The sequence below is a fragment of the Hemiscyllium ocellatum genome, chromosome 19 (assembly GCF_020745735.1).
Source record: "Hemiscyllium ocellatum isolate sHemOce1 chromosome 19, sHemOce1.pat.X.cur, whole genome shotgun sequence".
Lineage (NCBI taxonomy): Eukaryota > Metazoa > Chordata > Chondrichthyes > Orectolobiformes > Hemiscylliidae > Hemiscyllium > Hemiscyllium ocellatum.
The window spans coordinates 51,583,887-51,600,269 of NC_083419.1; the positions used below are offsets into that span (position 1 = coordinate 51,583,887).

The following is a 16,383-nucleotide window of genomic DNA, read 5'->3' on the forward strand; positions in this document are numbered from 1 at the left end:
AAGCACAGATAAAAATGCAGGGAGCATGACTAATTTCTCTGACAGTTCCATCATTGAACACACCGACATGTGGATAAATACCTCCATGGAAAAATAACAAGCAGAGTAATTTGATGTACAGACATTGCATTCTTTAATGATAATGAAGAATGGCATAATTTTAAGGGAGGATTCATAGGCAGCTCCCAGAGGTTTTAAACTATAATTGTTTACTCATATTAAAAGAGAAAACCCTGTACGGATTTAAAATATATTGCTGACTTCTTTATTCAGTCTAGAACAATTATGACTTTATCTTTCTATCTCAAATTAATGCTGAGATCTCTAAGTCTGCAATGTTGAATGTTCAATGCTACAGAGTGAAATCAAAGTTGGATCAATAAGAACATTTCTTTCTTCATAACAGTTTTGAAATAAACCACCATATTGAGTTTTCCATTTCTGATTCTTTTGTGCAGAATAACCTAGAAGATTCTCAAATATTTCATATGCTAATGAAGGAGTTTCTAAGTTGTTAACATGTCTGTCATCCTTACAGTGGGTTATGGTTCATGGTTTGAACATGTTCAAGAATTCTGGGAGCATCGTATGGATTCCAATGTCCTCTTCCTATTGTATGAAGATCTGCTTAAAGTAAGTCTTGTGTGGATCACTCCTTTGTCTGGGATAGAATGTATTTGAACCAGATGAGTAAAGTGATTTTAAAAATTGAATAAGACAAAAGACCTTTTTAAATCATGTCCACCTTTCACTAACATAACAATCTATTGAAATAACTTTGGTGTTATGAATTGAAGAAGCGAATGTTTGTTTTTTTTAAGAGGTGTAAAACTTGTAAATGTTGATATTCAGAGAGACTTGGGTTTAGTCATAGAGTCATAAACTCTACAAGAACACAGTTAGCATGAGATGTGTGAAATTCTTTACTATAGAGGGCTGATGAGGCTGGGTTGTTAAGTATATTTCAGGCTGATGTAGACAGGTTTTTAATCAGCAAGAGACTTGAGGGTTATAGGAAAAAGGCAGGAAAATAGATTTGACGAGTAACTGTGATCTTATTGAATGGTGGAGCTGACTATAGGCTGAATGGTCTACATCTGCTCCTATATCTTAGTACGATGGTCATTAAGTTCTTTGTGTGTTACTTTTCTTCCCAACAAGCTTTTATTTATTTATTTATTTATTTATTTATCTATCTATCTATCTATCTATCTAATTGTTTATTTGTTTGCTTGTCTGTCTATCTGTCTAGTTCATTACAAAATACAGTGAAAAGCTGCTCAGAAAATGGCAGCAATCTTACCTGGAGACAATTCTCTCTCTACCACGTGACAGTGGCACGCAACGTGTGTAAAACAAATACTTTCTTATGGATTGGAATACAATAAATTTTCGCTTACCATTTGCTTGGTTAAATGTTGTTTATGTTTAATATTGAATATGCATAGGATAAATGAAAAAATTGAATGCCAATGCCTTTTACACATGATACAGGTCACTGCCACATAACCTTGGTGCAGAGAGGTGAAAGAATTGGCTGGAGAGACAGTGATCATCTTTCAGAATTCTGTGGATTCTGGAACAATGTCTCAAAATTGGAAGTTTCCAAGTTTAATCTAACAATTTAAGAAAGAATTAGAACTACAGTCCTGTCCCAGATCTGAAACCTGACGTTAGTAATCGGGATGATGTTGGAATCTGTTAAAAATATGGAATAACTGGATACTTAGAAAATAATTATCTGATTGGGCAATCAACTTTGATTTATGAAGAGAAAATGATATTTGACAAACCTGTTAGTTTTTTTTCAGGATGTTTTCAGTCAAGGTGACAAATGAGAAACAGTGAATGTGGTGCATTTAGAAGGCTTTTTATTATTCCCATACTGGGACTTAATACAATAGTATCAGTATCAAGCCCATGAGACTGGGGGGATGGTGGGGGGCAATATACTAGAATGGATTAAGGATTGGTCAACAACGTAAAGCAGAGAGTAGGATTGCAGATTATGACTACTGGAGTACCACAAGCTAAGTGTTTGGACCTCAGCTGTTCACAATCTATATCAATGCTTTTGATGTCAAGGCAAAATGTAACATTTCTAAGTTTGCATGTGACACCCAACTAGATGGGAACGTATGTTATGAGGATGATGTAAAGAGACTTCAATGGGATTTTAAAGGCTGAGTGACTGGACAAAAACATGGAAAATGGAATAGACTGTGGCAGAATGCAAACTTACCCTTTGGAGGATAGGAGTTGCAGACAGTTTCTTAATGATGAAACCTTGGAAAGTGTTGACTTACAAAGGGACCTGAGTGTCCTTGTTTATAGATCATTGAAAATTAAAGCAATTTTCAATGCAATTAAATTAATTGCAAGTAAAGCAAGCAATTAGTAAGGCAAGTGGCATGGGGCCTTTTACTGCAAGAGGATTTGAGTGCAGGAATATCCTGCTTCAATTGTCTCAAACCTTTGGTAAGATGGCACCTGGGTATTGTGTGCGGTTTTTGTCCCTTATGAAAATGCATTAGAGGTTGCTGGAATTACAGATTGTCCTAGAAGGAATGATTTGTGGAGATTGGACCTGCATTGTTTAAAAAATAAGAAGAATGATAGGTAATGTCATTGAAACTTAAGTTCTTAGAGTGGATGCAGAAGGAATGCTTTCCCTGAATAGAGGGTTTCTGGAACCAAGGGACAGTGTTTCAGAATAAGGGCAAGCCATTTCGGACTGAGATGAAGAAGAAGTTCTTCATGCAGAAAGCAGTGAATCTTTGGAATGATTGACCCAAAATGTCCGCGGAAGCCTGCTCATTGAATACATCCACTTGACATCAGTAGATATGTGGATACTAATGACATAAAGTGATATGGGGGTAGTGCAGGAAAATGACATGGGGGTAGATGACCAAGCCATGATTGGGAATGGTGCAGCAGGTTTGAGGTTGAATGGCCTTTTTGTGTTCCTTTGTTCTTTTTAAAAGATTCTATATGATTACAGATTTTTCTATGATGAAGCAGAACTGTTATCGGAGCAAACATCCCTAAGACATAGAAATTGTGTTTCTGGTTTTAGGAATTTTTTTTTCCGTTTTATGCTTCAGAACTAATGTGCTCTGAAAACTGTGACTTCGATTTAGAGTCACCTAATCAGATTGCTGCAAAGAAAATCCTCAATTTCATTTACATGTATCATTGAGTTTGTTTGAACACATTTGTGTTCCTTTTTTCCTTTCTCTGTCTATTTTTAAATTTAGAACCTTTTCTCAAATGTGTCCACGTTTTCTCCTTAGTTAATTCTATTCAAAATCATGTCTGCAAACCTTTTATTTGGGAGGAATGTTGACTGCAAAAAACATCCGTCCATTTATTGAACAGAACACTATGGTGGTGGGTTTCAACTTGACCAATATCACAACGCCAAAGATTTCAAAAGATATCCTTAGAGAATCTGACTGGAATTCTAATTATCCATGAAGCCTATTTGGGGTTTGTTGCTGGATTATTAAAAAAGAACTATCCTTCCATACCAGCACCACAGATAGTTGATATAGACAATGTTCTGAAAAATTACTAACATTTTCCAGCATGAAACAATCTCTTTTGAAGAGAGATGGGTTATGAGATGGGGGTGGCGGGTGGAATTAGCTGCACACCTCGTTCGAAATGAAACCATTCTGGTGGTGAGGTGGCAGTCACCAAGTGCATCAGTAATTTATATTCTGCTCTAGCAGAGGTTCATCCTATAATATTACTCTGTCAAGATTACAATGCATTGGTCTGCAGTGTTTTCACCTGATTATTTGTATTATTTTTAATTCTTTCAATAAATATGTTTTCTTTATCTTTTTGTCCTCTGTGATAAATCTTTAAAACATGTTGGAACATAAACCTGTTTTATTTAGCAAGTCAATGCATAAACTTAACAGTATCATTCTTGGCCTAAGCAAATGCTACATATACCCCAACCATCAGCTAATCGTGAATTGTTAGCTTCAAAAGCAATTTTAATGGGCAGGACGCTCCATAAGTAAGAATTGATGTAGCTTTCTAACGTGACAGTGAAGCTGTGAATGGTATCTGATCGTACAATCAAGATTCCGTAATTTGTTATTTCCAAGGAAACTACTTCCTTACCAGGAACTATACAATAGCAAGTGACTGGCTTATCTTCTATCTTATTTCTCTCCTGTCCATGAGGGAAGAGCACACCATGGTGGCCTAAATAAACAGGAATTCCTAGCATAAGGTTTTGCAAAGGAAATAAAAGTAGGTTAAAGCTTGAGCATTCCATGGGCAAATGGTTCATCTTCTGATTCCTCAAAACCTTTCCATTACCATAAAGGCAGGATAAGTGTAACTCCAATAACACTCAAGAATGTTGATACCATCCAGGAGAAAGCAGTCTGCTTGCTGCATACCTAATTTATCACCATAGTCATTCACTCCCTCTGTCACCTGCACACAATGGCTGCAGCATGTGTCTTCTACAAGATGCACTGCAACACTTGTCAAGACATCTTGAGAGCTCCACCTCCTGAATCTATCACCTCTACCACCTCAAAGGTCATGAGAAGCAGACACAAGGAATCTCAACCAATAGGTTCCCTTCCATGTTGCACAGCAAGTCATTGCATCAAATTCGAGATCTACAACTGATCACACCTCACTCAATCAAGGTTCAAGAAGGTTGCTTATTATCCTCTCCTTGAGAGGTATGAACATTACACTGCTACCAATGTCTATGCCTATCTGTTTATAAAAAATTAAGGTAATGGAGTTCTGATTTGCTTGCTTGATGAGCTGAAGACAATTGAAGATTAAAGTTTTCTTGGAATTATAGAGGTTGGGTGTCTGGGAGCAATAATATATTATGTTAAATCATCAGAATGAAGCAGTTTAGAATGACCGCATTTAGATTTCACTTTTCCTTCAATTTAGAAACTGTAAGAACATGCTGAGTAAAGATAAGATACCTTACAACTAGAGAAAGAGAGAAAATCATTTTCATCAACAAAAATTTGCATTAATATTTATCATAAAGTCTCAAGCCATTTCCTTTGGATATGGTAAACAGTAGTTACAATATCAAAGATGGAGGTACTGGAAGGTGAGTCCAGGCAGTGAGTTTTAAAATGGAGGTGTAGAGGCAAGGGATTAGGAAAGGGAAATGCTTGGGGTTGATGTATCTGAAGGAAAGACTGGAACACTTGCTTCCAAACTTGGTCAGGAATGGAACGGTTAAAGACTTGTTTCTGTTTTCTTGGATGTGTAAAAATGATTTGGCCTGGAGAGAAGTGATTGAGTGAGTGATAGGGGAAAGTCATATAGCGCTAAACAGATTATGTCCCTTCATAGGAAGATAATCAACCTGTCTTCCATATGCATATCATATAATATCCATCAAGTTGGTATTGTACAAAAGTTCTCAATCTAGCATTAAAATGTACTTTTGGAACCATTTAAAATCTACAAATTAATAGGAAGGATGACATCAGATGATTACACTCAACAAACAACAAGTAGAGTAGTAAGGGTGTGGAATGCTTTGCCTGCAACGATAGTTGATTTACTAACTTTAAGTACATTTAAGTTGTCATTGGAAAAGCATATAGATGTACATGGAATAGTGTAGGTTAGAGGGCTTCAGATTGTTATGACAGGTCGGCGCAACATTGAGGGCCGAAGGGCCTGTACTGCTCTGTTATGTTCTATGTAACAACAGAAACTGGATATTTTATTTCAACAACTGATTTTTATCAATTGAAATATTGGGTTGACACTTGAAATATTGATGCCACATTTGGAGTAATTTGGAGAATAATTTAGCAGCAATTTTCATCATGATCCCCAGTTAAGATTTGTTTTTTTTTCCCCTCTTGTTGCAAGAATCTTGCAGGTACTGTAGAGCTCTTAGTGCGGTTCTTAGGAGTGTCATATGACAGGACTCAAATGGAATCTATAATTGAACACTGCCATCAGCTTGTGGACCAATACTGTAATGCAGAAGCACTTCCCATTGGAAGAGGTGAGTACTGAGAAAAGTAGAAGATCAGATTCTTTTGGTTTGTAACGAAACAATGGAAGCAACTGTGAAGCAATTGTCATATTACATACGATTATCATAAACAAGGGAATATATAATAAAGTAGGACTCTGTTTTTTAAAATTAAAATTATTCCACAGTATGCATACTTAACTCTGGTTATATTAACATACATCATTGCATTTGTGATTCTCCAGCTTATAAAGACAGAGGGAGATAAATATGGATGCTTTCCATAGGATTTTTCTCAGAATTTGTAGAAAACAGATTATGCACTTTCTACTGTTAGAAACATCACAAAATGTTGTAAGGTGAAGTATATGCTTCTTCAATGTGTTATAAATGTGAGTAATTTCTGTGGAATAATCCCCATAGTCTTCACTCCATCTTGGCTTTATATTTCTTTAGTCAAAGGAGCACATTTGGGATCTGTCTGTTCCAGACACTCGGGAACCAGTTGTGACAGGTCACAAGAGAAGCACACAGTAACACTATTTAACCTTTTGCAGAATTCCAACTTTTTGATTACCAAACTCCTCCTTTTGCAATATTTTTCTGACCTCTGCCTCATAGTTATGACAAAGGTGTTGTTGAAATATCTTGCACTTTAGACATTTTAAAGAGAACACAGTATGATTGTGAGTTTCCAAGTGCAGGTAAGGAAAGCGTATAGATTTGCTATTGATCAGTTGGGGCAGTAGATGCCATCTTGCTCCCTGCAGCCATTGGAATTCAGAATCTGAATTTTCCATGTGAACTTTTAAAGGATACTACTCCATTTTAATACAGATTATCAATGAAAACATTCAAGTCTGGCCCTTAGCTGTTCTATGCTTATCAGGTTCACCTGTCTTTTTGGAATTTCATACAGTCTGTTGTGTTAAAATGAGCGTCAATTTTTTTTTGGTGATTTTTGCTAAATTGTACCAGCTCATTATTAAATAATAATCATCGTTGTCGTTCAAGTGTCTGCTTTCATTCTTTTTTATTTAGCTCGCTCAGAACCAGCTCTGAGTGAACAGGATATCTGACACTCCTGTTTTTTTTTCTTATTTTTCCCCAGCACCCATTTTGTGCGTGTGTGTGTGTGTGTGCGTGTGTGTGCGCGCGAGACTGTGAAAGACACGAGGTGTACAAATCTTTATTCAATTTAAGTGTCTGTTTTCATTTTGTTAATTGTTCAACTTTTTTAAAAATGCTTTTCTCATGTTTTCATTTGATATCTGGAACAAAAATACAATTACCCAAAGGAAGATTTGGAATGAAAAGTAATTCATTGAAGTGCTGCACGTTTGTTTGCTTTGATTTTTCAGTTTTTATTTTAACATTTTGTTTATGTTTGAAGCATTTTAGTTTCTTCCCTTTTTTGTTTTTAGCATGTCGACTCATTGAACTGAAGACCTAGTGTAATTGGTGAGAGGGTAGACTAGCCCTATCCCATTGCCCATTCTTCTGTTTTATGGCTTTTCATCTAAACTCGCACATATGTACATTGCAGCAAGGTGGGTACCACTGTTCTTTATTAATCAACAATGATTACGTTTACTTTTGTCTTATGCTTTTGGTTAAAGAATAAATTGCAATAAAAAATAATTCCTTGTATCACTCTTACTACATTTGCTTCACCACATTTATCTCTGATTTTAGAAGAAAATTGTGTGCTTTATAGAACGATGCAACAGAGGAAGAGGTCATTTGACTCATGGCACTTATGGCAATTCTTTTGTAGAGATACTCCATTTAATCCATTAACTCCTTAGTATCGGCCCTGTTTTAATTTGACAAATTAGACAAATTTGCTTTAAGTTCCTCCAGTTCTGATTTTGATTATCTTAACAAAACACTTTATTACTCTGGAGTTTTTAATAGTGATTTTATTTTTCTTGTTGTAGTTGCCAATTCTTTGGTCCCTCTGCTTGTCTGAGACCTTTTTTTCCTCTTTAGTGTCCTTGGATGATTATTTTTATTGTTTGCCATTTCTAGATTATTGCTTCCTGTTTTGTCTTTGTGGAAATTTGCTCACATTCCTATTTCCCTGAGGAAGGTGACACCTCCCATCTCTCCAATAGCTGTCAAACATTTTTGATGATTTCTAAAATTATGAAAATTGCTATTAACTCATAGTAGTCATTATCATGAAAGTCCGAGCCCATTGCATAATCCCCTGAATTGCTTTAGTGTGTTTGTGTCACTGGTGCTTTTGTAAGTTGTGAACTTCCTAAAATTCTGACTTGGTCATTACAACGGATGTCTCCAAAGCCAATGGGGTTTAACACTTGCAACTCGAAAGAAGCGACCATTGTGTTCTCGAGTTTCTGTTGGTGTTGCCATTTGAACAAAGCTGTGTTCACAGTTATCTTCACAGCTATCGTGTTTTCCTTTTGACGTTTCACCACTTTACACTTTTTAACTTTCCATCAATTGTTCAAAATGCTTGGTGACTCTGTGTGGGTCTTGCCAACTGGTGACAAAACTGGCTAAAAAGCTATGATGCACTGTATGATAAGACCCACTGGATCTTTTGCCAATTGTATAATCAGATCTTCGACATGGTACTGGGTCCTGCATGTCACCAACACAGTCAACGGATATTACATCATATCATCCAAAAACCAACTAACAGCTTTCTTCACTTACCATCAGTGGTCCATTCTTGTCTTTGTAGGTCTAAGTTTGCGAAACACATCCCAATAAGAATTCTTCATTATGCATAATATTTAAATATTGTTCCAACATTGGTGCTATATTAGCTAACATCTAATTTTCATTTTGGGATAGGATATATGGAAAAATACTGCTATTTTACATTTATCACTCAACATGACTGTGTACAACTTTACTCTCCACTGTTCAACCTTTCTGTTATAACCTTACTGACTTGATTAATATTCCATGGTTGTTGCTGTTACGAAATTTCACCTCTTATTCCTGGTAACTGTGGAGGTACATGTACTTTTCTTTGTTGTTGCATCCCCACCTTGTGGAAGAAGAATCTCACCACTGAAACTCCTGTTGTAACTCCTTCTTATCCAGGAGCCCAAGATCTTTGAACTCTAGGGTCTATCAGTTTTCCTTCTACAGTATGGGAAATTTTAAAACTCAAACCATTTCCTGATATATTGTTAAAATAAAACAAAGAACTGTGGATGCTGGAAGTCTGAAACAGAAATTGCTGGAAAAACTCAGCAGGTCTGGCAGCACCTGTGGAGAAAAAGCAGAATTAACATTTTGGGTCCAGTAACCCTTCCTCAGATCAGCTGAGTTTCTCTGGCAATTTCTGTTTTATTCCTGATTTCATCCTGTCTTCTAGCATCTGTCAATGGCATTCTGATCTTTGGGCTTGGTTCCTCCCTTAAATTGTACAAATTATGAAAATAGGGGAGAAAATACCTTGTGGTAGAAAAAAAGGAATCGGTTTAGGCGAGAGTTAAGTTTCCTTTTAAAATATGAAATAATTCTAACCAATGCAGGATTGATTTTATTATAAAATACAAACTTGTCAAAAATTACAAATGATCCCCTGAGAATCATTGCATCATATTCAAGTACATTTCTGGACATAAGGTGTGTTTAAATGAATGGTAGAAGTATTAGTTGGCTTTTAGTTCATCTTGAATTTTCTTTTTTGGATTTATTGTAGTCACTTGTACCCAAGTCCAGTGAAAAGCTTTGTTTTGGGAGCAATGAAGGCAGATCACAGCAAACATGAACATAGAGATCTGACCACATAGGACCCACCTCCTGCTGCTTTGATTCGATTTGTATTAAACGTTTGATCATTCAACATCTATTTCTAGCCTCCACCGTATTTGGTATGGTAATGAGCTTCCTCATCTCATTGCAAACCACCATCATGAACACCCATTTCCTTTGAGAACAGAAGTACTTTTCCACTCCCACACTCCCTCCCTCTGAACTTTTCTCAACTTGCCTGCAACCTTAGACACTATCAAATGCACCATCCTCTTCCAGTACAAGGTCTCAGGTTGAAGCTGATCAATTTGGACATCCTGTTCACTGACAATTTGAATTTCTAACTTGATATCTGCTCTTCCACAAAGATTGCTGACTTGCTCTGCATCTGCATTGGCCCATCAGCTTCCGAAGCCTCCATCATCTCTGGACTTGACTATCCTGATATTCTGTTGACTACTCATCCATCATCACTCTCCACAAACTTCAGCTCATACAAAACTCTGCTGCCTATGCACTATTGCTATCCCCACATTTGTTGAATTAAATTGGCTACCACTTCCATAAAACAGTAGTTTTCAAACTGATGTGCTGCGCCTTGACAAAGTGAGAAGTGTGCAGTATCTGCTGATATCACCATGGTGTGTGTGTCTTCCAACTGTCTCATTGAAGTGTGCGTTGACACTGAAAGGTTTGGGAACCATTGCCTTAATATCTTAAAGTTAAAATTCTCACCATCTTCTTTAAAATAATTTTAATGTCCTCACCCCCTCCCTAGCCTTGCAATCTTCACAAATATTAAAACTCAGTACAATTTCCACTCTGGCCTGTTGCTTATCCCAACTCCTTCCATCTACCATTAGTGGCTGTGACTTCAGCTTTCTATACCATAATCTTTGGAACTTTTCCCCCTTTTTCCATAATCATCTCCCCTAGCCACAAAAAGACATGACCCTCTCTCACTAGTATCCTCACATACGGATGAGGAAGGACACCACTTCGGCTGGGACAATACATCCATCTTACGACAAGCCAAACAAAGACACACACGAGAAACACATCGAGTTAGACCCCATCTACCACCCGCTGAGAAAAGGAACAAGAAGTGACTTCACCGCAGGAAATAACATCACCACAGGAAATGACATCACCAACCCAAAGAAACCCAATCATATAAACAGAAAGCAGGTATTTTTCAGCATTGCTTTGCATGAGGTCCATTGAAGATGTTACCTATTAAGGTAACAAAACATCTGGAAATGAACCTTTCAGCCCAGCGAGCAAACCTACATCCAAAACCTCAACCTGAGCTACAATCCTTCTCAAAACTTGCTATCATCTTGCCTGTACAGCCCTCCTTAAAACTAATCTTTGATCAAATTTTTAATAATCGCAACTTCTCATACTGTATCTGCTTTGGTTTGGCATTTTTTTTGCCTGGATTATACTTATGTATGTAAGTATACTTGGACCTTTTGACCAATTTGGAAAATATGCAAAGAAGCAAACACCCAAAAAAAATTTACCATCCTGTAATTGCACATTAGGTGCTGCAGTACAATTTTCACACTGTGGCTTTGATTTTTAATCTAATGTTTTCACTAATATTTCAAGCTGCAGCAGCCTATCAAGCTACTTGTTACGTCTTTTCTTTACATTTTCAGGCACTTCAGCCAAAGCGCTTAAATGTACTCATAGAGTAATAGAGTCATAGAGATGTACAGCACGGAAACAGACCCTTCGGTCCAACCTGTCCATGCCAACCAGTTATCCCAACCCAGTCTAGTCCCACCTGCCAGCACCCGGTCCATATCTCTCCAAACCCTTCCTATTCATATATCCATCCAACTGCCTCTTAAATGTTGCAATTGTACGGGCCTCCACCACTTCCTCTGGCAGCTCATTCCATACATGTACCACTCTCTGCATGAAAAAGTTGTCCTGTAGATCTCTTTTATATCTTTCCCCTCTCACCATAAACCTATGCCCTCTAGTTCTGAAATCCCTGACCCCAGGGAAAAGACTTTGCCTATTTACCCTATCCATGCCCCTCATAATTTTGTAAACCTCTATAAGGTCACCCCTCAGCCTCCGATGCTCCAGGGAAAGCAGCCCCAGCCGGTTAAGCCTCTCCCTATAGCTCAAATCCTCCAACCAGGGCAACGTCCTTGTAAATCTTTTCTGAAGCCTTTCAAGTTTCACAACATCTTTCCGATAGGAAGGAGACCAGAATTGCACGCAATATTCCAACAGTGGCCTAACCGATGTCCTGAACAGTCGCAACATGACCTTCCAACTCCTGTACTCAATACTCTGACCAATAAAGGAAAGCATACCAAATGCTTTCTTCACTATCCGAACTACCTGCGACTCCACTTTCAAGGATCTATGGACCTGCACTCCAAGGTCTCTTTATTCAGCAACACTCCCTGGGACCTTACCATTAAGTGTATAAGTCCTGCTAAGATTTGCTTTCCCAAAATGCAGAACCTTGCATTTATCTGAATTAAACTCCATCCGCCACTTCTCGGCCCATTGGCCCAACTGGTCAAGATCCTGTTGTAATCCGAGGTAACCCTCTTCACTGTCCACTACACCTCCAATTTTGGTGTCATCTGCAAACTTACTAACTGTATCTCTTATGCTCGCTCACATCCAAATCACTTATGTAAATGACAAAAAGTAGGGGGTCCAGCACCAATCCTTGTGGCACTCCACTGGTCACAGGCCTCCAGTCTGAAAAACAACCCTCCACCACCACCCTCTGTCTTCTACCTTTGAGCCAGTTCTGTATCCAAATGGTTAGTTCTCCCCGTATTCTGTGAGATCTAAACTTGCAAATCAGTCTCCCACGGGGAACATTGTTGGACGCCTTACTGAAGTCCGTATGGATCACATCTACCGCTCTGCCCTCATCAATCTTCTTTGTTACTTCTTCAAAAAGCTCAATCAAGTTCGTGAGACAATATATCCCACGCATAAAGCCATGTTGACTATACCGAATCAGTCCTTGCCTTTTCAAATACATGTACATCCTGTCCCTCAGGATTCCCCCCAACAACTTGCCCACCACCGACGCAGGCTCACTGGTCTATAGTTCCCTGAATTGTCGTTACCACTCTTCTTAAACAGTGGCACCATGTTAGCCAACCTCCAGTCTTCTGGCACCTCTCCTGTGACTATCGATGATACAATTATCTCAGCAAGAGGCCCAGCAATCCCTTCTCTAGCTTCCCACAGAGTTCTCGGGTACACCTGATCAGGTCCTGGGGATTTATCCACTTTTAACCGTTTCAAGACATCCAGCACTTCCTCCTCTGTAATCTGAACATTTTGCAAGATGACACCATCTATTTCCCTACAGTCTATATCTTCCATATCCTTTTCCACAATAAATACTCATTTAGTATCTTCCCCCACTTTCTGTGGCTCCACACAAAGGCTGCCTTGCTGATCTTTGAGGGGCCCTATTTTCTTCCTAGTTACCCTTTTTGTCCTCGATGTATTTGTAAAGACCCTTTGGATTCTCCTTAATTCTATTTGCCAAAGCTACCTCATGTCCCCGTTTTGCCCTCTTGAGTTCCCTCTTAAGTATACTCCTCCTGCCTTTATACTCTTCTAAGGATTCACTGAGTCTCTCCCTGACATATGCTTCCTTCTTTTTCTTAACTAAACCCTCAATTTCTTTAGTCATCCAGCATTCCCTATACCTACCAGCCTTCCCTTTCACCCTGACAGGAATATACTTTCTCTGGATTCTTGTTATCTCATTTCTGAAGGCTTCCCATTTTCCAGTTGGCCCTTTACCTGCGAACATCTGCCTCCAGTCAGCTTTCGAAAGTTCTTGCCTAATAGTGTCAAAATTGGCCTTTCTCCATTTTAGAACTTCAATTTTTAGATCTGGTCTATCCTTTTCCATCATTATCTTCAATCTAATAGAATATGGTCACTGGCCCCAAAGTGCTCCCCCACTGACACCTCAGTCACCTGCCCTGCCTTATTTCCCAAGAGTAGGTCAAGTTTTGCACCCTGTAGTAGGTACATCCACATACTGAATCAGAAAATTGTCTTGTATACACTTAAGAAATTCCTCTCCATCTAAACCCTTAACACTATGGCAGTCCTAGTCTATGTTTGTAAAGTTAAAATCCCCTACTATAACCACCCTATTATTCTTACAGATAGCTGAGATCTCCTTACAAGTTTATTTCTCAATTTCCCTCTGACTATTAGGGGGTCTATAATACAATCCCAATAAGGTGAACATCTCTTTCTTATTTCTCCGTTCCACCCAAATAACCTCCTTGGATGTATTTTCAGGAATATCCTCCCTCAGCACAGCTGTAATGCTATCCCTTATCAAAAACTCCGCTCCCCCTCCTATCTTACCTCCCTTTCTATCCTTCCTGTAGCATTTGTATCCTGGAACATTAAGCTGCCAGTCCTGCCCATCCCTGAGCCATGTTTCTGTAATTGCTATGATATCCCAGTCCCATGTTCCTAACCATGCCCTGAGTTCATCTGCCTTCCGTGTTAGGCCCCTTGCATTGAAATAAATGCAGTTTAATTTATTAGTCCTACCTTGTCCCTGCCTGCCCTGGTTTGTTTTTGTTTGTTTGACTCGCTTCTGTTCTCAACTGTATCAGTCTCAGGTTGATCTCTTGCCTCACTATCTCCCGCCCCCCCACCTTACTGGTTTAAATCCTCCCGACCAGCTCTAGCAAATCCCCCTGCCAGTATATTAGTCTCCTTCCAATTTAGGTGCAATCTGTCCTTCTTGTACAGGTCACTTCTACCCCAAAAGAGATTCCAATGATCCAAAAATTTGAATCCTTTCCCCATACACCAGCTCCTCAGCCATCCATTCATCTGTTCTATTCTCCTATTCCTGCCCTCACTAGCTTGTAGCACTGAGAATAATCCAGATGTTACTACTCTCGAGGACCTCCTTTTTTAAATTTCTGCCTAGCTCTCTGTAATTTCCCTTTAGAATCTCAACCTTTTTCCCTTCCTATGTTGTTGGTTCCAATGTGGGCAATGACCTCTTGCTGGCCCCTTTCCCCCGTGAGAACATTCTGCACCCACTCTGAGACATCCTTGATCCTGGCACCAGCGAAGCAACACACCATTCTGCTTTCTCGCTGCTGGCCACAAACATCAGTCTGTACCTCGAACTAGAGAATCCCCTAACACCATTGATCTCTTGGAACCCGACGTACCCCTCGTTGCATTAGAGCCAGTCTCCATACCAGAAACTTGACTGTTCGTGCTATGTTCCCCTGAGAATCCATCACCCCCTACATTTTCCAAAACAGCATATCTATTGACTAGCATAAAGTTGTTACTACTTAATTCTTATCACAAAATACAATTGCAAATTCTAATAGTACAGCTTTGATTAGTGTAGTTATGTATTTTCCTTATTATTGCAATAACATCAACTTATTAATCTAAGATTATTTTACTGTTTAATTGCTCCCAATTCTGGTGTAATACCACAGCTTTCCTAACTAATATTTTACCATGATGGAATAATAGTCTATCTTTAGTGCGAATAGCATATATTTGCAGAATACTCCAATAGAATAACTAATATAAAATTATGTTCTTATTGATTAGTGAACCACTAATGAATATGGTGCTATTAGCTACTATTGTACAACAGTCATTAATACTGTTTTGTTGGATACCCATATAATTTGATTATTGTAATAGCTTTGTTTATAATATTAATTGTGCAGTTATACTGACTAGTATAACTTTATACTATTTTACTAATTTTCAATATTATACTGAAGACTGGTAAAGTTGTAGTACCATACCAATGAATCTATTACCATATTTTAAATGATGCTGTTAAATATCATCTTTTATAATTGGTTCCTGCCTTTAAAATTCATACTTGCTAATCAGAACCGAAGTGGACTATGTCTTTTAATGAGTCTGAACATTGGAAAAAGAAAATCAGAATTATCCGAGTGAGACAAATGACAGCTAACAATGATTACTGAATGTTCAGGTTGCATCTTACATCATTGATCAAAATGAACATAACCCTAACCGCAAACTTATGGAAATACATTTTTTGTTGTTTATTTCAGGACGGGTTGGCCTGTGGAAGGACATCTTCACTGTATCAATGAATGAGAAATTTGATGCTGTCTTCAAACAGAAGATGGGAAAATCTGACCTCAGCTTTGATTTCAGCCTTTAAAGAATCAATGTGCATGCTTGCCAGTATTCTCAACAATAGCTAGAAGTGCTTCTTCTCATTTGTTCATCAATCACTGGTTAATCTTTGCTGTTACGTGTATTATGGCAGCTCTTTAATGATGGGTATTGGGTATTCTATATCTATAGTAGCAGTTTCCTCAACTTCACCATCTTTAACTAGTAGGCTGCCTCTTAGCAGAATTGCAAGGTATATAATCTATGAAAGCAACTTAAATATAAACTGTGATAGCTTTAATGGTAAAGACAATTACTATGTACTACAAAATGAGAACTATTTGAAAATATGCAAATATATACATGCATACTTAAGTACAAACATGCAAAAGAAACCAAAATTATAAATAAGGAAAATTAGTGCTGCAAAATATGTTGTTTTGTTCTTCTCCAAATCACTAAATGTTACATTC

General features: G+C 38.1%; 1 protein-coding gene across 1 annotated transcript in view; it reads left to right on the forward strand.

Moving 5' to 3' along the window:
• The window catches only part of sult4a1 (sulfotransferase family 4A, member 1), a 48,453-nt gene extending 32,427 nt beyond the window's left edge, over positions 1-16,026 (forward strand). The window contains exons 5-7 of the mRNA XM_060839466.1: positions 539-633; positions 5,893-6,031; positions 15,844-16,026. Coding sequence (XP_060695449.1) covers positions 539-633; positions 5,893-6,031; positions 15,844-15,956 — 347 coding nt within the window. The 3' untranslated portion in view covers positions 15,957-16,026. The remainder of the gene's footprint in view (positions 1-538; positions 634-5,892; positions 6,032-15,843) is intronic.
• Positions 16,027-16,383: the final 357 nt, after the last annotated feature.